General features: G+C 38.2%; 1 protein-coding gene across 8 annotated transcripts in view; it reads left to right on the forward strand.

The window, feature by feature from the left end:
- LOC129566358 (teneurin-a) overlaps positions 1-26,368 on the forward strand; it is a 382,371-nt gene that overhangs the window by 274,688 nt on the left and 81,315 nt on the right. For all 8 annotated transcript variants that reach the window (XM_055442213.1, XM_055442214.1, XM_055442217.1 and 5 more), the window contains 2 exons: positions 14,180-14,341; positions 17,526-17,632. In XM_055442213.1, coding sequence (XP_055298188.1) covers positions 14,180-14,341; positions 17,526-17,632 — 269 coding nt within the window. The remainder of the gene's footprint in view (positions 1-14,179; positions 14,342-17,525; positions 17,633-26,368) is intronic.

Raw genomic sequence — 26,368 nt, forward strand, 5'->3', positions numbered from 1 at the left:
AAATCGAATCGCTTACAATGATCCGATGCGAAGATAGAATGAGAAGAAATCCATTTGAAATTGATCTTTTGTACAGTCATCCATTCTTAAAGAAACATATAATAGTGAACGTGATTACAATTTTCAAAACAAAGATTGATTGATTGATTGGATGCGTGTTGAAATGATCGTAACAGTAAATGCGTTTTACAGTCAACGATGAAAATGCCTGATTAATGTTGAAAGAGAGATTGCTGTAGTCTTACGCTGATTTGATCCGCTCCACATCAAAATGTGTTCGATGTAATGAAGAAAATGTACTAAGCAGACATATATATGAAAGTGACACTGATGCCAAATAGAGAGAAAAAACACCGATGTAATATCGAATAATTTCCGAAAATTTCCGCCTGTTTCCCAAAAGCAGCATGAAACCTTTTATGGAGCTGACGTGAAAATTGAAAATGCACAATTTTAAGAAATATTATGGCAAAAACGAAACGAGCCACACAGCGGTGATTTTTTTCAAAATGAGGCATTTGATGTGGCGTCGCAATAAACCGGCTGTTTTTTCATCATAAAAAAGAAAATTATAGATTATTTAAGAGTTCGGCAATTTTCTATATTTTCATATTATTTCGATGTTATGAGCAACATTTGCGTTTCTTCAGGTTCAATGTGTGGTGCAGTGCAGGTGATCAAAGCATGTTGATTCAATTTATAATTCAAATTACACCGAATTGCATTTTAAATGCTATACAGAGTTGGATGTTGGACGAGGCAAAAAAAGAGAGGGAGAGAGAGAGAGAGTGCGAATCAAAGAGTCCATGCCTAATCCATATGTTTTATGTTCAATTAATAGTAATCGTTTACAACAATGTATTTCGTAACTGCATAAAACATGAGCATCGACTCTCGTTCTGCTGTTCTTGCTGCTGTTGCTCTCTGGTTGGTGCCCGTAGCGCACATTCGAGCTCATATGCATGGTGTATTGGTAATTCGATATGCATGCTTTCGACGGGCCAAATTAATCCAAACTAAGCGCAAGTAGTAATTTTACATATTCAAATTGTATGCATGGGCATATATGTGAACGGTACATTGCTGCTGGACCGCAAACCGACGAACCGTACTTTTTTGAGAGAAAACAAAAAAAGAGTTTTACTACAAATTGAAGCTCGCAAGCAAAAACGATTAGGAAAAGTTGAACAAATGAATGTACGACAGACCGACCGAATGAACGAACGAAGAAATCACTCGGTAACGGTATTTATCAAATTATTTTCTATTATTCTAATCAGAATTAATCTAAATACCATGGACGCATTCGCGGTTCCAAATTCTCATTCTCTCGCTGTCTGAACGCTCTGTGTGTGCACGCGTAATTGTTTATATATTCGACTGCATTGGGAGCAAAATAGACGAGATTGAGATGGTTCGATTAAATGGCCGGATGCAGTTAATTATCGTTTAAAAAATCGTGTGTATACGGCGGCGATGGCGACCCATCGACAGCAATGTCCGACGCGTTGAGATAACCATTACGGTAATCTCCTCGCTACAGATTCCCTATGTTCTTTATATCGCGCCCGCTCCCTTTCTCGCCTCACCAGGCTGCACAGTTGTGCACTTTTCAGCATTGATGTATCGTGTTTAGTCGATGGACACTAAATGAATCGATGTAAATATTTTGATTTTGTTGAACAGAGAGTTGCGCGCGCGATACATACAGAATATATCGGTCCGATATAACGAAAATCTTTTTAATCGCCAGTAGACCGACAACATAGGTTTCAGATCGATTAATTTGTAAGTGCCCACACCCAGCACCGCCCATTCGATACAGTCAAGTAATTTTGTATGCGTTTTTTTCATGTCTCTGTACCGCTTTATCATCAGCATCATCATTGCACATACACACTGGACAGGCTAAAATTGCAATAAGCGCATGATATTTGCCAACGTAGAGATTATTTACATGATTTGATGGTGAAATCGGATAGCAATGAAATTCGTTTGGTTTTCGCAACTCAATCGATTGAACCGAAAAATGATGTGCGATGCACTTTGTGCATACGATGGTTACGATTCGACTTTTTCGAGGACTTTCGGTCAACGATATTCGATGCGACTAATTTTAATGCTAATATTGTGGCATCATTATCATTGGAATCAGTGCTAATGTTTGAGCCATCGCCAAAAGGAAATTAAAGGAAAACATTTTTCGTTGTGCGCACACCCGAATCGATGGAGCAAAAACATGACATAAAATATGTAAATAGTTAATTTGCTATGGCGACCGTATTTGGTTTGGATCGTCGACCCATCGATAAATTGGTCGTTTTCGTTCATTAGCACATCCATTAGTTTATTACAAACGTAGCGTATATTTTTTTTTGCCTGAGCCCTGTATCCATTGCAATGCAATTTAGGTGTACACATATGCGAAGAGCATACACACACACACACGTGCACGCCAGAAACAATCTAATTATATCATTAAATTTCATTTCCGTCCCTTCACTCTGATTAATCCAATCGCCGCTAATCAATATGAATGGCTTGCAATATAACACCCGAAATTTTTTGCCAGAGAAAAAGAGAATGAGTGACAGTGGAGAAAAAATCAGGCAACCATGACGCTGATAAAATAAAATCCTGTGCTAGAGGGATAAAATCGATTCCGGTTTATCTATTATGGATGCCATCGCTCGATCCTTCCATCACACTATGAACAAATATTTTCCATTTTAATACACGTAATCAAACGTCAACAATATGCTCATCCGCCCACACGCACACCATTTTCGATGCAGTGTGAGATGATGGCATTATTTCAATATATTGACCAACGTAAAGAATCCTTCGACGGCGCAAAGTATACATGTAGAAAATAGGTTCAACTAATAAACATACGACGCTTTCTTTGGCCGGACGACCGAAGATATGAGGAAAACCTCCCCAGAAACGAACGGTAACAAAGAGGTGAAATAAAGCTTAAAATAACCTAATTCCATTTTATCGATTCGCATTTGAAATGGCCTGCGTGTGCAAAGGACGTTCGACTTCGTTTCACAACACTTACACATTGAAGTGCTATCCGCAACAACAGAACATTTCATGTCTTCGGCGACGATGACGATGGAAACGAAGACGATTCAAAAGCACTATAAGCCCAGCTCTTACTCGGTTCCATTCCGTCTATTTCAAAGGTTCGATGTTTGATTCGATTAGTGCGAATAATGTTTTCTATCATCCCAGAATCGATTTTGTTTGTTTACAACCGTTGAATAGTACGAATTCTCTCCTTCGCACACCATCCATTTCGTTCGTTCGTTTGCTTGCCCACTCACGCTTGCTCGTTTGCTCGCCGAAAAGCTTATCCCAAAAGTTGTGTACACGGAAATGGGTAAAAATGTACGTAAGCAGAAAATGTTAAGTGGCGGAAATCTGAACCATCCGGAAGCATACCAGAGCAGGAAGAAAGTACGAAAGAAAAATGCGATCAACACACGCAACGACGGAAAGAAACTCAATCAAACTTTTCCCTTTTTCTCTTTATCCAATACTATGCATACCAAAAAGTAACGAGTACATTTGACACGAAAAAAAAGAGGAACTGTCCGCTCAACCTTTTTACAGACTTTCAAGAAGTCGACATACACACATAAATGTGAGTCAAGCAAGGGAAAAAAGCATCATGATTCTCAACCCAAAAACAAATCTCTTGAAGATGAACAAAAAAATGTCTTTAGTTTTCCAAATGGAGGTGTCAGATGAGTTAGAGTCAGGAAAAAGTCAGTTGTGAAAAATGTGCTGAACACAATGTGTGGCAGTTTTCAATGCATGTGTAACGTTTTTAACCTCAGAGATCGAATGGATAGAATAGCACTGTGTGCTCAAATTAAATGGCTTTTCTTTCGCTTTCCACGGGAGTTTTTGTTTTGGTCTGTGTGTAATTTAAAACAATGTTTTTCTCGGCTACGGTTTTTGCATACCAAAACCGGAGGGAGAAAAAAAGCATGTCATTCAAATGTTCCAGGCGAGTAAAGCCATTATCATCATAAATTTTCACAAAATTTCCCGTTGTTCAAGAGTAATTACACGGAGCTACGATGGCCTTTTCAGAATGAATTTGAGTCGAAGACAAGAGCGTTCTGCGCTGTGAATTGTGGACGAACAGAAAGTAGAAGAGCGAGATTGTGTGTGTGCCATGGAGCACGGAAGATGTATTATGTTTGACAGTGTGAACGACTGGCGACAGCCCGAGACAGAGCTGATGAAAACAAAGGCCAATATCAATGCTCAATCTTATTACACTTTGGCCAGAAAACATGAAACCGGAGGAGTTTTATGTCTATTTGATGTCTTATACAGATTTGGTGATGCGCTCATTCGTCAGGCATGCTAACCAGAGAACGCACGCACAACCAAAACGGAACGGAGAACACATGTCACATTGCCGTAAAGTCGAATAAATTTTTTTGCAAAACGCCCTCATTTGGTCGAGCATTTTGCTTTGAAGGTTTCATATTGTCGGACGTTTTACTTATTTATATTGTGCTACATATTAATGGGGAACCCCGAGCACGAAAACAATAGCCAAAGTATCAAGTTAATACTTTATTTTCCGCAAGTTTAATGCGCACAATGCGATGAAATCCGATGGAATGAAAACGGTACGTTGCTTACATGTAAACCAGGCGAAAACAAACCAAATTCTAATTCATTCGATTTCACCCACATATTATACGTGTGTGTTTGTGTTTTCTGGACGAACGCGACACAGAGAGGTCAGCATTGCGAAGAATGACACTACATTTGCTGAATGCAAAACCAGAACCAGAACCATTATCTCTAATAATAGATACGATAGATGTTGTGCACCTTTCAACTTTCGATGATTATACGAAGACCGAATGTGATTTCATGCTCCGAGCTATGTTCTCTCAGAGAAAATTCCTTTGCCACATGGAATTTTCATGGCAGATCGCTGTGTTGCCAGGCTTCAACATTGGTGTCCATTCGATTTTGTGAGTAATTTACTGGCATTAAGAACATGCCAAGTGAATCTAATTCCAATGACTTTGCCGTTTCGAAAACACATTAGGGCACATACACACAATTCATTGGACTAAAAAGGTAAATCCAAATACAATTACTCGATATCCAATTGGAAATTCGATTTTTTTCCTACTTCTTCTTCTTCTTCTTCGCTCTCTCGCAATGTTTTTCCTCAATTTACGATGCTGATAAACGGTTGGCCATTTCTACCGTGGCAACCATATGCCATAGCGAAAATTTGCTTAATTTGGTTAAGTCAGTCTGGTCATAAGTACGCACACGCACCCACAAAATCGTTTGTTCGTTCGCTCGAGCAACGCTAATGATGTGGAATAATTTTATTTTTGTAAGTGTGTGCGGCCATTTCTTTTGCGACTCTCCACGCACCGTTGGCCCCAGACAAATGGCCCACTCCACCACGAAAAAATCAGTGCAAGTGAAAAACAAAAATATCCATAAATATAAATAAAATTACGGGGCCAGAGAAAATGAGAGACGCAAAAATAAATTTCCCATACAAATACACCGACTGCGATGCAGTAAGAGGGAGTGTGAGTGAGAGAGAGGACGATAACAAGCAAAGAGGTCGACACAACCGAGGAAACAATGACATAATGAAATTTCGATTGAGGGTTAGTTATTAGTATCCGGCGTAAAAGCAATAATGAACGAAATTCATGCTCAACGACAATTTACTTTGCGACAGCATCGTAATAAGGCCCTCTTACTATTCTGCGAGCCGTGATTTTGGCAAAGTGGTGTCGTTGCCGCTGTGTGTTGATAACAAAAATTCAATTCCGGCACGTCCCTAAAATATTTATGAAATTTTCGGTGTACACACAAAAGCACCTCATACACCGGCCAAAACAAGACCAGCAACAAATTCACAATAATCCATGGAATGCGCGTGGTCTCTCTCTCTCTCACACACACAACAAAAAACGCAGGCAATGTCCAAAACGAAAATAAATAATCAGCACAGTGAACGGTGTGTCATTTGAATGAGCGTTGTAACGAGCAATGTTTTTCGGTTTAAGGTTAGTTATTGGTTTTTCGGGTAAAATGTCCGTCCGTTTGCTCGCTCGCTCGCTCGAATGATGCTGTCAATCTCGGGCTGTTTGTGTGCCTGTGGCCGCAGTCAATGACAGGGCAAGCAATAGCGAGCGAGCGTAAGAGAGAGTAAAAACGCAACAAACAATTTGATTATCGACAAAATGAAATTTGATTATAGGCATGAATGCATCAGAAAACTGCTACTCTTTCGAACGATTCAATTGAAGTTTATGAATTTGCCAATAATAAAACACACACGCAGAGAAAAAGAAGAAATGTCCCGACAAGTTGATTAGAACATTGGTACACAGTTCGATACGAACCGGATATTTTGATTAATTTATTGACATGTATTTTGGGAGATATGGGTTGTGCACGAGTCTTCCGGGCAATGAATGCATATGAACCCATCGAATTCTGTACAATTTTCTGATGACAGGTCTTGTGCTTCGGCCTTCATTTGAATATAAGCTTCGAACATACGAACATACATGCACTTCATAATCTGAAACCATTTTGTCCTCATCCCCAATTTGCATTTAATTGAATATTGTTATTTAACGTTCGATGAATGCTCAAAATTCGAATTGATACAATAATCAAATTTGTTCGCTGTCACACAAATTAATGTTCCACGGGCATTGTAGTAAACCAATAAAATTCCGATTGTGCATTCGGTTAACTATGGCGATTCACATACAAAATACAAATACACAATATTGATCAAATGGAATGGAACAAGAAAAAACCAAAAGAATGAAGATATATATGTAGTAAATACGAACTGCGGTTGCTACTGGCTTTGACTCAAGCACGTGTGCAATTGTCATCGGAGAGATAGATAAATGTACTTCTCGCAAAGTTCAGGACATCCATTCCAATGAATTTTCGACAATTACATTCCATTTAGAAAGCATTTACCTGCATCACCCCGATTCGCTGGCTGAATGAATGGTGAAACGAATACGAAGCGGCTACGACTAATATGTCACGCCTGTGGATGAGTCAACACAGAATTTATGGGTTTTGGCATTTTGCGATGCGAACATTTGTTATGTGCGCGATGTACGAATCATACTTATACGGGGGCAGCACACACTGCATATTTCTGGCTTGAATGCATTCGAGTGGCATTGTGTTAGCTTTCATTTCGTCTCTTTGTGTGTATGCAAACGTGTTTGGTGAATTATTGTATTTAAATGTTGAACTGCCGTCGATACATCATTCAAACTTCAATTATATTATTCAAATGGGTTCGCATCAATTTGATGGAAGAGAGAGAGATAAAAGATAAAAAAGCAACAAGAGCAAGCCTTTCGATGCAATCACCTTCAAATGTATCGAAATATTTGCTCATTCGAATTGACTGGATTGCGGCTCTTTTATTAGCAACATCCAATCGAAACATTCATATCGACAGCTCCTCTCTTCATTCACATCAAAAACCGACCAATGTCCAATTTATTCCGAGGGCTTGCACATCTATTTGCTTCGACAACTGTTTTTTTTTCTTCTTTCACTCCCAATATCAAACTGAATAAACAATGAAATTGGAATTGCAAATTCGATACAATTTAACAGGTCACTAGTCAAATTCGTCTGAAATTCAATTTAAATATTACATTTTTACCCTGACCAAAGCACAATAAAAAACCACAAAATTGAATTGCATTTTGTTCGTGCAATAAGTTAATTACAATACAATGCATTTTCATTTTATGCCAAAGTGTACATTACGAAAAAAAAGAGAAAATCGAAAAAAGCGGCGAATTGAACGGGATCGATCAAATATGAAATTCATATTTTGAATATCTTTCAATTGATTCGTCGTGATCAAATAGCCATTGGAGGATAAACAGCAATCCCAATTTTTTTTTCTGCAACATACTCAATATTAAATATCCATATTGACATGTAAATTGCAGACTCCGTAATAAAATGAAAATATTTGCTGCCGTCATCATCGGCGGCGGTAAAATATTGAAATGCTCAATTTTCTTAATTATTTGCTTTAATTTCAGTATTAAATTATGAGTTGTATCGATTAACATATTGCGTATGTGTCAAAATTGCAATAATGCGACAAAACATCATTAAATTCGTTTAATACACACATATGTCTGACACTGACGTGTGATCAACACCATTTTATATAGCCAATCATATTTTATTCCATTTCTCGGAAGCCACCGCTTGCAACCTTGTTTACACTTGGTTTCATTGAATGTCATACCAACAGAATTTTCATTGATGGAATTCTATTGAAAGTCGGAAAATTCGGAAAATTCAATGGAATTTTGTAATAATATAATGTTACACACGAATTGTGTGTAAACATCAATTTCAATATATTTAAATATAGTTCATCAGTTGAATTTCCAGTGAATAAACTAATCGAATTACAACAATATTAAAATTGAATCTCGTTTACTGCCACGAAATGCGGAAAGGAGAACAGAAAAAAAAGTTTGCGGCTTTTCTACACATTGTTTTATCCATCCCATCCCCCATAAACCACACGCTCAAACTATGCATGTTCACGGTTAGCAGCACCTCATGTGTTCCAATGTTCATTTAGAAAGACAAAGTGGCATATAACTCTCATTTAATCAACCGTGGAATGAGATGCATCGCTCTCCCTCGCTCTCGCTCCAGCTTCCTCCATCACTTTCGTTCGCTCCGGGCAAAAAGCGAATTATAAATCAATGTTAATACATACTAATTATAAGCTAATGCTTTCGGGATCATAATCGATATTATTTATCAAAGTGAAATATGGGCAAAATTGGTGCACAGCAGGTAGTGCGAAATGCCAAAGCAATGAAATTTATCGTGCAAACTATGTGTCAAAGTGTTGGTGTGTACTCGTTCGATCAATTGCATTCTCGACATTCTATCGTTGGCATTTTACAGTTGACCATCAATCAATACACCGTACCCCGCTGAACATGCAAACGAAGTGTCTTTGTTGTTGTTGTTCCATCGCAAAAATTGTCCCTTTCATTTTCTACAAAATAATTTTCCTGTTGGAAATCTCAAGTTATACAGTCAGTTAGAAAGTTTATTGGCTCCCCCCGTCCATTGATATTGAAACCACATTGGCTGTATTTCATGCAAGCAAAACAGATGGAGAAGATGGAAAGAGAATGACAGTGATAGAGAGTGGGAAACGAGTAAGAAAGGGAACAAGAGACGAAAAAAACTTACGAACAAAGAACGAAACTATGCAAATATTTATGTTGAACAGCTTCATTAAACTTCGAGAATGGATAAACGAAAGCTATTTATTCAATACATGACATCTGAATGCGCTTCGTATACGAAAAATATTGAAATATTTCTCATGATTCAAGCCATCAGAGAGATATTGAGTATGATTAGTTGGAAAATATGATATGCTTTGCATGAGTGCAAAATGCCATCGTCGAAAAATAGATAGATTTTACTGTCTTCCAAAATTTTGTCTCTATTTCATCCATATGGCTTTGATGTAACCAGCAGAAAAAGTGTTCCGTTTCAATAGCACCGAATACTGAACAAAAAGTAAATACATATATGAAATTCCACAAAACTTTTTTGCCAGTGGTTTTTTTTTTGCTCTTCTCTGGTGGCTCCTTTTTTTTCCAAACTCTTTCGTTGAAACCACACCGTTGCATGCACCTTGTTTACGGTGGCATCATTATCGATTCGGATTTACGTATGCACAAAATGTATATGTGAAACGAATGTGAGCATGCATTGAACACTATCTATTTTACATATTTTGTAAATATTTTGAATGAAGATTTTGTATGTGTGTGTATGTGTCATTTCGCTTGAAAGCATTTTGTGTGATCCTGCATTTTACTGTTCCTTCTTCTCGATGCGAGAGAAAAAAAAAATGAATGTGACTAAAAGTATATCAACATCATTTGCCTATGGCAACAGTACAAAGAAACATAATAAATTTTGATTACATTGATGACGCTCTTGAAAAGTTTCCGCACACAGATTCGTGATCGAAAATATCCGTTAAATATTTTCCTCTCTCTTTCTTTGTCGAGCAACGAAAAAACACACAGAGCTTTCAATATGAAATTTATTTGCTGAGTATCGAAACAAAATCGGCGCAAGTTTGAAGGAGTTTCTTCTGTCTCTTTTTTCCATACTGTGGGAGTCCTATGGAATCAACACATGCTCAATGGCAGAAGAGTGGAGTGAAACAAAATTCGTCGACTTATTTGTGTGCATAAACAACGAAAAATAGAAAAAAAAATGTATCTAATAATCGTTATCAAACTTCTCAGCCCATTTATTCATTCATCGCTCGAGTCCTCTGCAAACATAAAATGGACTTGAGAATGGAAAAGCTCATATTTTGCGGAAATATCAACTGATATAGGTTTTTTTTCTCGATATGACTGACTGTACTGTTTGTCACTCAGACTGAATTGTATAAGCTATATGCCCCGATAAACGATCTATTTTTTGCTCGGCACAAAACATCAAACGACACATAAGAAAACGAAACTTTTAGCTCTCGCACTCGCTGAATGATGGTTGTTGTTGAAGCAGTGTCGTCATCGTTATTCAACATTGGCATTAGTTACGATTTTATTTATGAAATATTCAAGCATATAGTTGTGTGACAGTGTACAAGACAAACTCTGACAAAGTTGCCGAGAATATTACATTCAATCCAAAAGCAAATAGACTTTGGAAAATGTTTTATTTTTGTTTGACAAAACTTATTGATTTACTCTCGCTCGCTCGCTCTCTCTCTCTCTCTCTCTCTCTCTGTCGCTCATTCGAAAGATGTGTAATATTGACGGTTTGTGTTCATGCATATTTCAATTTGGTACGGAAATTGTCGTCCTTGTAATAAATAGCCAAATTTAAATGCGGTCAATCTCATTGGAAAACAAAACTTAATTGCGAATTCCGGTCGACCGAGACCATTCCTGCATGTTGTGAGCAAGTTTTCTCTGACTCTTCTGCTTTTTTCTTCGATGTGTCTAGCAAGTTGTGTTGTATTATCTGCTATACATTTTGATGTGGCTGGTGTATTCTTTGTGTAAGATTCTTTTGGCAAAAGACTTTTGCTCTGTGGTTTTATGCGTTTATTTGTTTTCATATCGTTTGTGGCTTTTGTTATGCTTATTGTTAAGATGAATGGGTATTCCATTTGGTATTCAATCATCGGCAAATAGAATAAAGAACGATCGATTTCGAGCCCAAACAAGATTAACATAATAATGGCGGACGCTTTTATGACTGGATCGCCTACATGCCCCCAAAAGAAACAACTTAATCAGTATTCGAAATTAAATTAATGATAGAAATATTGGTTTTTCAGCAATCGACCATGATGTATAATGTGATGCGCGCTGCTGTGCGTTTTGTGTAGACACATCGAGATATAATAAAATCATTCTGAGCTTTTTCGTTCTCTGACACACACTCACCAAATACTCATTTATTATTCGAGCATTTATCGAACGCTATGCGCTGTTGAACAACGACCGTGCATGCTGCAAATGAAATACGATACATAATTTTTTGTTCTCGGCTAGTTTTTGCACATTCACTCTCATGCTGTCGCCAATTCGCAACGGGAGAGTGAGAGTGTGTGGCGAAAACGTTGTGCCGAATATTAGATATCGACGCACATAAACAAGGTTCTTTGTTGCGGTATAACGTTCATAAAAATGCTGACAAAAAGTGTTTATCTGAATAATCTGTGCCATGGAATATCGACACTTTCCGAGTTGTGTGTGTACTTTTTCTCTTTCGCTCTCGTCTTTTGGTGCCAAAAACGAACATCATTGTGTATCGATTGGGAAAACGAAATTCCTTTCACGTCACATTAGATTTTCCAATCTATGGATTATGGTTGCGTGTCGATGTTTGTGTGTGTGTGCCTGCCTGCGGATCAGATCAATGCTATTCGATGGGAGATAGAAAGAGAGATATCGAGAGCGAGAGAGCTCGCTCTGGGTGTTTGGTGTGGATAAGCGTGCAAATCGATTTCACTTGACTGGATGAATGCTGTACAAATCGGCTGTTATCAATGTCAAAATGATAGATCCAAGGCCCCACACAAATCTCTATGAATCCATGCTGATATGCCGATGCCGTTGTAGTCGTAGTCGTCATCATCGCAGGCCAAAAACGAAATATAAAAATAAATGTATGCGAATAATCAAAATCATACTCACATCGGCACGATATGTTGCAAAAGTTCTCACACATTAGGCATGTAAAAATAACATCAATAAAATATCGATACATGGAACCAGGGAAGGAGAGAGAGAGGGCGAAAACAGAAATGTGCGTCAACAATAACAATGTGAATTATTTGATTTAAGGACGGATATTCTCGCATATTTTCACTTTGTATTCAGGCACAGCGAATGTCAATAGTCATCTAACGATACACTCACACACAAGCACATTCTGCGATGGTGAAAATGAATAAAGAATGGATTTTTGGCCTCTGGAATTTCCGCAATCTATAATAATTCAGTAGCTGTGTATATTTCGGTTCGGCATATAGCCTTATTTTGGAATTCCAAACATCCGCTTCCTTTGCAATTCACACGTCTCGATCGACTGACTATGCCCCCCTCCCCCCGAAATGATAATAGCTATGCTTGCAATGTAAACGCAAATAAAAAAGAAGAAAATGCGGCTTTAATCTGGTGCTGTTTGAATATATTTCAAAGCGATATCAAACATCACAGAGTAGAGGGATACATAGAAAGGATTTCATGAACAAAACACCCAAAGTACAAACACCGTAAATTGCTATGAAGAACTTCGCAAGAATTTATTACGTTGAAATAGTTATAATAGGTTTTCTGCGTGTGTTATGTCATTACGTCGGCGATCAAGCGAGTCGGTTGTTTCGTTCGCTCGTCGATGCACTTGTGCGGGCAAATGACACTCATTTTCGCAAAAACTATTACTATACCGAGACTACATTGTTTTTGGTGGCCTAGTGGTTACGAATCTGTATTTTGAAAATCACAAAATAAATAGGTTAGTCGGCAGAACGAAAGAGAGACACACACACACACACACAGACACACTCTCACAGTGAACTCAGGATTGTATACACTCCGTACACAAATTTCTGAAACAAGGCATAGAAGCATACATAATAAGCAAATGCCGTTCACTTTGCACAAAAGTTTGATTTCCGTTAATCTTAAGTAGTGCACATTTTCCGAGCCGGATATGTAACTTGAGCACACACATAAACTACTTTTGATCCATGAGCCATGCATACTCTTCTTCTCTCTCTCTCTCTCTCTCTCTCTCTCTCTCTCACTCGCTTCTCTTTAGCTAAACTTTGACTACAGCCCAAGTAACGTTCGCAATGGAATGGCTTGGTTTGTATTTTGCGAGAGCACACTTTTCCTTCTTCCCTTTTATCCGGTGCTTCGAGTTCTTGATGGGAAAAGCAGGAAAATATTTATTGTGTTTTCATTTAGTTTTTGCCTTTGTGAAGCACTCAACTGTGCGTTTACATGCAATTTATACAAGACAGCGAGTACAGTGTGATTTCTGCCTTGTTAATATAGCAAATGCAGACTGAGACTTGCTCTCGCTATGTGTATGAGAGTTTGTGTGTGTGTGTCACGAATTTTCAGTGAATGAATGTATGTAGAGAGAAAAGTGATGCAAATGCGCCTGTGTTCGGTTCATAAATCGAATGGAAATGCAATTGGTCCCTCAGGAAATGTTTCGTGTGCTCGTTCGTTCGTTCGTTCGTTCGTGTTGTTGCTGTTCGCTGCAATAATGATAGATCAACATGCAAGATAGGAAATTTCCATAAAACAACGGAATACACAATAAATTCCGTAACAAAGCGATTTTTTGCTCTTTCTCTCTCTTGTGTATGTATACGTTTCGGTGTTTGAGTATATAATTTCAGGAGTGAGAAAATTTTGGGTTTTCTCCATTGGCTTAAATAAATCGAATATGGGTCAATAAGCCAGGGCCGCATTTTATTCAGAATCCCACCAAAAAATAATGCATTCAAATTCACAACTAAATTAAATCATGTTAACATTCTCTGTCTCTTTTTGTTCCATTGCAGACTTACCACACCGTTGAATACGGGCCCTCAACAAATGTCACAAAACGACGTTGGTCCACACTGCCAAATTGGTGGCAATTCGCCGCTAGTTATGCCTGGATTTCCGCTACGTTCATCACATTCAGTGCATACACCACATTACTCGCCATATTCACCGTCAAGGTAAGCGAATTGAACAAAAAACAAACAAAATAAAATGAAGCACCGACAGCACCGGAACTGAGCTATAATCCAATCCAAATTGGTATGCAGCTCAGCGCTCTCAAGGTGATCTAAAACGTCATCTTGAGAGTTTTTTGTGCTGTTGCTGTCGTTGTTGCTGTCGTTGTTCCCCATAGATGATCGACATTGGTCTCTCGTTGAAAGTGTCTCCTGATGGTACAGGCAAACATTTTGCGAAATGCTGATGCACCGAAAATGCCTTAAATCATTTATTTTTGTATATGCTGGTCGAAATGAACACAAACACCACCACCACCACCACCATCATCATCACCACCTCTCCTTCAATTTGTTTGCATAAGTTTTGCCTGGAAAACCTAATATTCCTTTTATGATTATTGCCGTTCCATGGTATATACTTGCACTGTACAGTGCTGTGCTGTGCAATGAACAGCAAGCATAACGCTCGAATGACAGCAAAGTTTACCATTTCTCGCTTTTTCCTTATTGTGCACATCATTCCTCGTAATGGAAACGATACGATGGTAATGTAATAACAAGAACATACGAACAAAATGACATACTTTCTTGAAGCTATAACATTCGGGATGTGGACGTCGAAGACGACGGCGACGAGAATGCGGTGTGTGAGTGTGTATGTGTATGTTGTTTGCAGTCGAATGCGCTTTCCACTTTCAGTGTCTGTACTCCACCGCAAATATTATTATCATCATAGAAACACAAGTAATCGTACCAACGAATATTATTTATTAAGCATTTGTGTTAAGCCACTATAGAAATGAAATCGAGAAATAAAAACCGCTCCTCCGCTCCCAGCTCAAACGAGAATGCGAACGAAAAAGGCGAAAACGAAAACGAAAACGAAAGAAATTGCACAACGAAATAAAATCCAATTTAGTTGTGTTTTATTAAAATATTAAATATTTATGGTGCACATTGTTTCTGTGAAGCGAAAGAGAGCTTGGCTCTTAAGTCTCTGAAAATGCTTTTTATTGCAAAGGAAAATGAAATATATATGTAAGTGGATGGGCAAAGGCGATGGAGGTTGCGGGCGGATGTGAATATAGAGGGATAATCAGAAAGAGATAGAGAAAAAGCGAAAAAGAAGTCTCAAAAGAGTTAGACTTCGGAATTGCTTCAGTTTGAATTGATCGGAATTCTGTAGAGGCGCTGAGATTGGATTCGTATGAATATTTCAGCGAATGCCAGCGTGAAGGAAACAATTGTGTATTCTATAAATAAAAATGATAATAATAAATAGCAATTATTCGCTGGCAATGAGTTATTATGTCGATGTTTGGAGGAAAAAAAGCTGTATATGCTGTATACAGTTATATGTACAGCTTAAATGTGAATGAAGGAAAATTCAATTTCCTTTTCGGATGCTTACACACAGAAAAGAATCCCCGGAAATTTAAGGTGTTCGCCGTAAAATTTGACATTTATATATAAATTTCTATGTACATTTTACCGGCAACACTTGAATTTTCCGGGCGATGACATAATTTCAAATATTCCAACAGAAATTAGCGCCATCTGTCATTTCAAGCGGTAAAATATATATAGTATTTGATAAAATGTTCGAAAATATGTCATCGCCCGGAAAATTGAAGTGTTGCCGGTAAAATGTATATAGAAATTTATATATAAATGTCAAATTTTACGGCGAACACCCAAAATTTCCGGGGATTCTTTTCTTTGTGTACATTTTTGTGGCTGCCATAATGAAATACCAACAAAAAGCACACATCAAAACCAATGAACATACTCACATTACGGATTCCGATTCAATCGTCGGTGGCAATAAACGGGCCAAAATGAAATACACTTTGTGCCTGGCGCTGGAATTTTTCACCAGAAAATACTAACACATCACACGAATCCAAACACTCCAAAGGGATTTGAGAGTTGAAGTTTTCGCTTTTATGAAAAGTGAATGAATTTGCGCATTCGCTTGCCCCTCATTTGAATCACATATCTCTGACTCGCTCGCTCACACACTCTCTCTTTCGCTCTGTGCCGTCATCTAAATTCAAAATATCACATGAGTAATACATATTTAAATAGTTTTCTGAGAGTGATTCTCTTTTTCATTTCAATTACAGCCCAGATTCCTTCAACCATTATTTTCGAGCAGCGTATGTATACATATATGCTAGCTGGACTTTTTTTCATCTCTCTTTCTATACATTGAAACTAATGTGTGTGTGTGTGTCTGTGTGTGTGTTGCAGAGAACTTTTTAATAAGCTTTTTTGGACGTCTTTTGATGATGACGATGCCATAGAAAATAATACCAATCCTGGGGGCTTGATGATGAATTTTCACTTGATTGTAATATCAATTATTCACAAGTTTTCACAAGTGAAAATAACAAAATAATCTGTACGCATTTACATGTGCAATCCGATCAACATCCATTCGAATACAATATGTACAGAATGTTTGTCGGAGTCTTCGGAGAGCAAAACTTATCATGGGATTACAGTTAATTTTAATATTCGAAGCCATTCTGCTTGATTTTCGTGAAGCCAAGTGTACTCCAATTCAATGGAAAATTAATTATTCGATTCGACTATAAAATGAATCAATTTTTTCCACGGAAAATCATAAACAATGAATTCTCCGAGAAAAAATATTTGATTTGATGCGAGAGTAAAACCGTTCTCTCTCTCTCTCTCTGTCGCTTGACTCAGCTCTCATCCATCACGAGCGCATTTCAATGAATTATTTTTGATTGAAATGAATTTCCTGTTACATCAAAAAATGAATTTGCACAGAGACCACCTCACAACAGCAACAACAATGATGAAGAGGAACAGAGAAAGAGAGAGATTTCATCAAAAATGGTTAGTTTGTTGCATGCGCCAGTTGAAATTTAATTTTGCATAGCAAACAGTTAGATGTATTGTTTGCGTTTGCATTTCTCAAACCCATCAGGTATTTTCTCGAGTGTTAGCTAACGAACCACATTTCGCCGTGATAAAAAATGGGACAAACAACAACAAACTGAGCTCCTTCGTTTTAGCCGAACGATGCATCCAACGGCAGAAATTATTATCTTTATATTGTTATTGTATGGATTAATTTTCAATTTTGACCATTTTCCCTCTCATTCTCTTCACTCACTCACACTCCTTATCTTTTCGTTTCGGTATTTTGCAGGTTTCACATAGACAAGCGATGTCAACACAGGTGCTCTTGGAAATGTTTTAGTTTTGCCTTAATTTTCGTAGCTGTTATACTTGCTGCTATGTTGGCCTACTTTGCCGGTAAGTCTACATTTTCAATTCAATTCAATTATGAATTTGGCTTTTTTTTGCTGCTGCTCCAGCTCTGAGTTAAGTGTTAGTCAATGGTGTTCGGTCTCTTTTGTTTTTCCACAATTTTGTGAATAAAATTGAATTTTTTGTTGAGTAAATTGAATGAAATTGAATAGAGAGAAATTGATTAGAATAGCATATTCAAGCTTTGGGATAAAACGTGCACCATTTTATTTCGAAATTACATTTAATTAAAATGAAAACTACAGTTTAATGTTTGCAATTGAATTACATTTTCAACAATGTTTTGAAGTGAAAGCAAAAGAGAGAAGTAGAGAAAAAAAAATTGGCAAAATTTTCGTTGCCGTATTCCCGCTGTTTGAGTTAAGAACAATTGGTTCATCTGTCATTTTCATATGTTTTAAACGAAATGGTTTTTTTTTCATCCTTGTCGTTCGCATTGCGATTGCATTGAAAAGGGAAGTGTAGCCTTTGTTTCACTGAACAAATTTCGACTCAGAATCCAGTGAGTTTTGGCGTTTTTCTGTTATCGGCCATGCCATACTGCTCCAACAACGTTTGTTGAACGTAGTGAACGAGCGCCTGTGTGTATGTGTACTACAAAAGCGACACCGAGAATTCCCTGCGAGTTGCATTGCATTGAGCCAAGTATGCGGCAGAGCAAAAAAAAAAATAAATAAGTTGGCCATTGTCTTCGGGTTGAACCAAAATCGTGCAATAAATTTTCATTTATCAGTTCGTTTCTGGACTGTTCAGTATGCGCAGAAAAAACCAAACGAACTGTGAAAAAAGAGATGAATGCATTTTCTGATGATTTCTCTTTAAGCGACGCATTTTGCAGACGGAAATTGGGTCAATGCATTTACTGGCTGTGAGGAGAATGTTTTTTTCGCTCTCTCTCTCTCTCTCTCTCTCTCTCGAAATTCAAACGCACAAAGAAACGACACAAAGATAGATGTTTGGCAATGGTAATAGTTAATTTTCCATGCCGTCGAAGAAAAATGCGTTCTTTTTTGTCTCTGCCTTGACCCTCTCTTTCTTTAACTCTTCGTCTCACGACCTTTTTCTCTCCCTCGTTTCTCTTCCTTCGATCTCCATGAAAGGCTTGTTTTTGCGACTTTCATTCCATGAGTGAGTGCATCCAAGAATGCAGCTCGTTTGGGCATTTCGGTCTCTTCATCTTCTTGTTCCATTGAATGTACATTTATCTTCACTAAAACCGATTTTTCTAGTTGCTGCCAGAGACGTTTTGCAGTCCAAACTTTCATTATGTTCTCGCTAATTTTTTTTCTTCTTCTTCTCGTGCCTGCCATTGAGCATTTTCCTTATCACACGGGCAGTGCATAGTCTCAGGGCAAAAAGACGCAACTTGAAAAGAAACACATACACACAAAGACTAGCTTCTTGAGTGCCGAGGAAAAAAGAGACAATGAGCGAGAGAAGAAAGAAGGAGAAGAATAATTCCTTTTAAGTGAAGAAAAAATAGCTAATTAGAAGAAATGAAAGAGGAAAAATGGTAAATGTGTTTAAAAGCAGAATGCTTTGGAAATTGTTTGTGTGTTGAACGTGACACGTACGCATCGAGCGAGAGAGAGGGAGAGAGAGAGGGAGAGAGAGAGAGAGAGAGAGAGAGAGAGAGAGAGAGAGAGAGAGCGAGAGGCGGGAAGTTGCAGTACGGCTACTATTTTCGATGGCGAACAATGCTTTGAGCACTTTCAACCGATTGTGTCTGCTTTGTGTATCTGCTCTCTCTTGCTCTCTCAATCACTCTCTTGCTCTTAGCCATTCCAGCGTCTTTCTCGTTCCATGTCTGCTGTGCTGTTCAGAAAGAGAAAAGTTCGACCAAACTCCAACAAAGTTCTTTTTATTTAATTACCCTCGGTTCGGGAAATGAAAGAAAAATTATTTAAATGAAAAAAAAAACAAAAATTGTACGCTTTGTTCGCAATAGTGAGAATCTGCTGTTTTCCGAAGTAATTGTGCAGTCGTTCCAACAAATGGCTCACAGCTGACAGAGAAAAAAATTCGGTTGGAATAGGTTCCTTTTCTTTCTCTTTCTCTCTTCGTCTCGATGAAAAAATCCTTAAATTCGTCTATTAACTATTGCCAAAATGGGGAAGTAGTCTTAATATCTCGAGTGGTTGTAACAAGCGGCAACAAGAGTGGAAAAACAGCAGTAACAAGCAAAAAAAACGGAACGGAACAAACGAATTCAAAGTTGAATCGAAGAAGAAGAAAGAGACGAAAAAAAAAATTGGTGACAAAAACACGACTTTCACTCGATTTTTTCCGCTTTGACTGCATTCGACTTAATAGTTGCGTTTTAGGTTTCTTTTCCTTTTTTTCCCTCTTATTTGCTCAATACCCAATGCTCATTGTCACTTTAAGCTCTTGCAAGCTAGTTTCAATTCATGATGCCTCAATGGAACAAACACGCCGAGTGAGAGAGAGAAAAAAAGAATATGGAAGATAGTCTCTCTGTAAAGAAACAATTCTCGAATTGGCACATAAATTCTGTTTATTTTGCCGACATTCCAATTTCTATTGAATTGCGTGTGTTCGGCTCGATATCGAGAGTTTGGTGCTTATAAATTATTTGGCCCATTCACGTTTTTTTTTCTTCATCGCTGGACGCTGCTGTGAGTGAATCGATTCGGTGATATTGTTCCGCGTAAGCGATTCCAGCTGAATATTTCACTTGCAATCGTTTCGATGATGCCATTTTGACTGGCAATCCGGTTATAAATTAGACTCATTCAACGAGAAAGCGACGAATAAATTTCTAAACGAGCACACAAATCAATGACATCGCAACGTACACTCGCACACACAAACACACACAAACACACACTCAGTGTGTGACAATGGAAATGGCTCATTCGAAAAATGGCCAACTACTTAAGGACATAAAATCAATATTAACCACCATCCATTGGATATATTATGGAATCGTTTCGCAATGGCTGAACTAGCTTGCAAAATGGACACATCCACTATGGCGCACACATTTGCGTCGTAAAATTGTTATCAAAAATGGCAATGGGTGTGAATGAGCGCCGTTCGGGTTTTCCATTGAGCAAGGGCAGCGGCAGCGACGACGATGACAGCAGCAGCAACATGAATGCCGATTGTTAATCGTCTGTCGTAAAAATCATCTGTGCTCGCCATTCAATATATGTATCTATTGTGCGATAATTTTCGATAATGATGGCGACAGTTGATTAGAGTTTTGGATTGGCCATTGTTGCACATAAATGCTGACACAACGACTCACCAGTGTCTTCTTCTTCTTCGATTCATTCTCGCTCCTCTCCTACGTTTTTTTCGTGCTTTTTTCAATTATACGCTCTAGCCACTTAGCATTTATGAATGTTGTCGCAAAGCGAATCAAATATTAAAAATAGTTATCTATAATGGACCATCCAATGTATCGCATCAGCCCATTTATGCTGCTCAAACGGAACGGAATAAACAAAGAGAAGCGAAGAAAACCAAATTGCGCTCTCGTTTAATCGAGCCGATTTCAAAAACAATAACGCTTCATAATAAAATAGGAGTCGACTTTCGTCGTCATTGCTGGTGTTTTTTTTCGCTTCTTCGTTCTGCTTGAGTAAAATGTCAATAACTGGTGGTGCGGCTAGCTGTAGACATAATCCATCTCTTTCGCATGATAATTTGACAGCATGACACGATTTGGCACATTTCTGGACTACAACTAATGTGGGAATATGTTGAATGGAAAAAAGAAAGGGTTTTTTTCATCCATCCAAGTCATGATAAGCTTAAGTACTGAAAGCGAACCTCTATAATGTTTAATTCAAAAGCGAATGACTACGCTGTGCTCGTCGCTCTTGTTCTTCTTTTTGTCTGACATCAACAGCTTGCCATATTCCAGTCGGTCGACGGCATATTTCCATTCAGAGTAGCTTTTTCGCATTTCAAATCGCACCCACAAGGAAATGTCGGATAAAACACTCGGCACTTTCGCATAATTAGGATTATTCGAAATGTAATGCGCTTCTTTGACAGGCGCGCAAGCACAAACACATACACACACACGGATAGAGCGAGAGAGAGAGAGAGAGAGAGAGAGAGAGAGAGAGAGAGAAAAAGTGCACATCAAACGAAAATAATCTAATGGAAAGTTCAAATTATGACACATTTCTCTAAGTGCGACATTTTTAACCAATTTTACAGCTTCAAAGCGCGATTGAGTGAAAGAATCCAATTTGCTGGCTTGAAATATGCCGGATTTTTTCCAGCACAAAGATCTTCACACAAATGAATATATATATCAAATTTAAAATCCGCACTGGAATAAAAATGCATCTTTTTCGCTCATACTCACTCATTCGCTCTGTCAAACTCACTGCCCCACAATTCACAAGCTTTCACCTGCAATTGCCTGGGTAAAATGGTGCGCATTTTCTCTGCTGCAAAACCGGATTCCCTGTACGTACCGAAGCGAATTTGCTGAAACAAAAATTCAATGCAATGCATTTATCAACAGATGAAATATCGCAAACTTCCCAAAGAAATCGAAGCAAAGAAACGAAAAAAAAGACGAAGCGAAAAAAAGCATCGTTGTGAAGACACACACACCCACGAAATATGTATTTGCTACGTGAAAATCATAAATTTTAAAATTGGATTTATAAAAATGTATGAATTCGGGAAAGTATTATGCGAATGACTAGTTTGTGCGGGACAAGCAAGCGAGAAAAAGAGATGGAACGAGATGGAAAATGGCGTTTCGTCGGTTTGCTGAAATGGGATTTTCGAAAATCGAATCTCAACATAAATCTCAGCACGCTGAAAAAAAGCGACAAACAAAGAACAAATCCCATACAACTCCTATGAAAAAAGCTGACACATTATCAGAGAGGCGAAGAAAAGCGAGCACAGCACAGCGCTGCACACCGATGAACATTCTTGTTCATCCCATGGTGCATGTTTTCGTTTCGTATTAAAAATGTTTCCTCAATTCGTTGTTTCACAACGAAAAGAAAGACTTTTGGCATCGAGCGAACGTCCCGAACCGAACTTTGTCAAGATTTTCTTTGCTTACACATGCGAAGATACACTGGGAGAGAGAAAAGAAAGCGAACAGAACCAAGGAGACCAACAACAAACGAATACATAATGGTAATGGACGTATCAAATAACATTCAAGAAAAGAGATTCGTTTAAACAAGAAGTTGGCGAGTGACTACGGATCTTGTCTTGTTTTTCCCTAGGACGAAGTTGCTTTGGAAAAGTTTTCAGCTCGAATTTCACTCCTTAAATTAGAATCTTTTCTCTCATCTTTTTTATTCCTTTTCACTTTTGTCCGTTCGAATGTATCAAGCTACATAATTACAGCCATTTTGACGAATCACAGAGTGAATTTGTGTCTTTTTGAACTCATCATTTTGCGACCGGATTGCGCAATTTTGGGACGAATTGACTAACAAATCTCAAATGTCTGCTACATTCTTGCGCTTAAGTAGAAAAACAAGCAGCAAATATATTCGGCAGTATTCTATTCCAAGTATGTGTTGAGAGAAATGGTCAGAAAACATGAAGAAGACAACATATCAAATTACAAACTTTGATTTTATACCCAAAGTTACGCAATTCCATTAGATTTGATGGGTTCGACCGAATATCAACGTAAGTAACACACGAAATAGACATTTCGATCGTCGAGTACATGATGCATTCAAACGAATCATTCTAATCACTGCTTCTGTTTATCATAACCATCACTCCCCCTCCTTATGCATACGACGAAAAGAATAACACGGCATTTTTCCTCTGGATATTTTGAATTAATTTCACTCGATGTTGAGCATCGATTTTCAACGTTTCGCCACCGGCAACCACTCTCTCTATCTCCCGCTCTACTTGTTAACATTCTATTTGTGTAAGTTCATCTAAAAACAAATGCACACATTTCTTTCCGTGATAGAATTCGAGGAAAAAGTCGTGGGTCGAGAGATAAAGTCACTACGATTTTTTGGGGAAAAAACAAACTTAAGCAAAAATGGAATTGTCATAAATAGCAACGATGCTAGTGATGCGAAACCCGAATTGTAAATACATCATGCACTAGCTCATTGACAGAGTTAGCATTTTTGGCGTTGAATACACATGACCTCACGACGTTTTTTTCGCGTGCGATTTTTAGTTGGCTTCACGTTTTTCTTTCGTATGAATTCTCGCGTGCTTGCAAAATCCAGTTCACCAAGAGACTCATACACAAAAAATGAAGTCGGTTAGTGAAATTGAGTTCTTCCTTCCCTCTCAAAACGATAAGAAGACTCACAGATTCAGACGAAGCCAATGCAATGCAATGCGAAGCAGAATAAATAAAATTCATTGAATCGTCCAAAGTTTCAAGAATTCAACATCGGAATTTCAAAATGATGAAAACTTGAAAGCTTAATTTTATATTCCATTTGAAATCCAGTTGCACATTTCCGGTCATATTTCTTCTTCGCTGCATGCATTTCGTTGTTCATTGCTTGAGACAATAGTTGAAGCCCATTTTCAGTGGTTGCCTGAAATTGAAACTATCAGCATCAGATATTCTACAATCTGCTTATTATTTTACGTTCCATTATCATATTTATACGCTGAAAACCGAGAAAAGAATCGCCACAAGATTTTCAATGGTAAAATTCGTAGCTATGCCACGGACTTTATCTTGAAAACAATTTTTGCTCTTTGTGTTGCTAAAGTTCTGCGCTCAGCAAAGCTTATTCCATGAAAACAATGCAAACACTCACACAGCGCAAGCGAACGAGGGAGTGAGATGTGGTGGAAAACTTCAGCGAATAGTCTACTGTTCTATGCTTCGAACAAAACAAATGGTTGTGCGTGTGCACTTCTGTTGTTCGATGTGTACAAACAGCGAGTGGGAGAGAGAGAATGTGGTTGGTATTTAATATTCTTATGACTCGCAGTTTACTAATGAGAAATACTTTGAATTTTTCCATAAGTCATTCCGAAGAATATCAGCGTTTTTCCCCCATCATACCGAAAAGAGCATCCAAGAAAAAAAAATCAACGAAAAAAAAGCTTTGTATCTTGCTAAAATAACAACAACAGCAGCAGCGGCTACAATCATACAAAAAAAAGTCGCCAGAAGTTTGCCATTTTCGCTGCTGCCGCCATTCCGGCCCTGTCTCAATGTTTCTGAGCGTTTTAATAATATTTTTGCGAATAATAATAGAAAATGGGCAAAGCCAAATGCAAAAATTATACAAAATAACATAACGCAAGTGGAGAGGTTATGAAATGCAAACATCTTCTGTCTGTTTGGCTATTTATGATTTCTTATGGTTTCGTCATATTTTTTTCTACGTTCGCTTCGCTGTGCGCCAGTGTATGTGCGTTGTCGTCGACTTCATTAATACGTTTGGCGGCTAAGTAGCATCATTGGGCGATGGCATTTTGTGGAGTGTAACTACTGACGATGCTTTTGTTCTCTATCTGGCTCAGCTTTGTGGTTGTTAGAGCTAGTGGTTGTATCTTCATCTTAAATCCATATTCGTGCTGTTCCACATAATCATTGCAAAACCGCAAGAAAGGCGGAAAACATGAACACGCACACGCACACACAGAGATGCTTCTCGGGAACCAAACCAAATTGAGCGCCAACAAAATGCTTTCCAAATCTCGTACGAAGAGAGAAATGTATTCGCAACGAAAACTAATCCAGTTAAGGCGTTTGGCAACCATTCAACAACTGGTTTAAGCTTAATACATACACATACACCCAGAAACAAGTGAGACACACACATAGAGTTTGTAAAAAAAAGAAGAAGAAAAAAATCAAGCGACCAACATAAAAACGAAGAGCCATTTTAAGCTTCTGGCACGGTTCAATATAAACACTAATGCAAACACATAGATTAAATGCGGCCACTGAATGAGAATGCATGGCAATATGAGATAATGCAGACTGTGATTCTCGCAAAAGCCAACCCAAAGAACCAGTAGAAGTGGAGTAAAGATGGAAAATGGCAAGTTGGAGTTTGCCGGCGATTTCTTCGCCGTTCTCTGTTTGTGAAAGGCCCGAGCACTTGCAATGTGAATTAGGCGGAATTTTATAACACATTACATTATCATCCATTATGGTCGCATTGAGATTAGGACCGACTGAACTTATTACTTAAACATTTTGCTTATTCTGCTTCATTTACTTATGCTCATCGCACTTCTCAAAAAGTATTTATTTTCTTGGCAGCGTCACTGCATTGCGTGTTACACAGTTTACACACACATACACACAGAGCACTCACATACACTTGTGACCGACCGTTGGCACTGATACTGCCAACACCGCCGCCGCCATCGCCACCAACAAAGACTCGAATTGAGGGAAAGAACGCCAATCCCAAGCAATTATTTCGTCTGGCTTCAGCCATTGTATCGATATGGCACTTAAAGTTCTGCTGGATCCATTGAATCGATTAGTTTATGAATATAATTATTATCGACTAATCTGCTTATGCAAGCAGAACAAGCGTTTTTATTCGACAATTCGAGAAAATGTTCCGACTCAAACATATGTTTGGCTCACAAAGCGATTATAGATACATTCTCGGTACCATCAGCGCCAATTTCTTCAAGCGAACTATCTAATACATGATGTTATGGAATTGACATCGAAATAGATTTAGCGGTAGAAAGAGAGAGAGAGAGAGAGAGAGAGAGAGAGAGAGAGAGAGAGAGAGA

The sequence above is a fragment of the Sitodiplosis mosellana genome, unplaced genomic scaffold (assembly GCF_009176505.1).
Source record: "Sitodiplosis mosellana isolate CC-2019 unplaced genomic scaffold, AAFC_SMos_1.0 Smas_scaffold_3, whole genome shotgun sequence".
NCBI classification, from domain to species: Eukaryota; Metazoa; Arthropoda; class Insecta; order Diptera; family Cecidomyiidae; genus Sitodiplosis; species Sitodiplosis mosellana.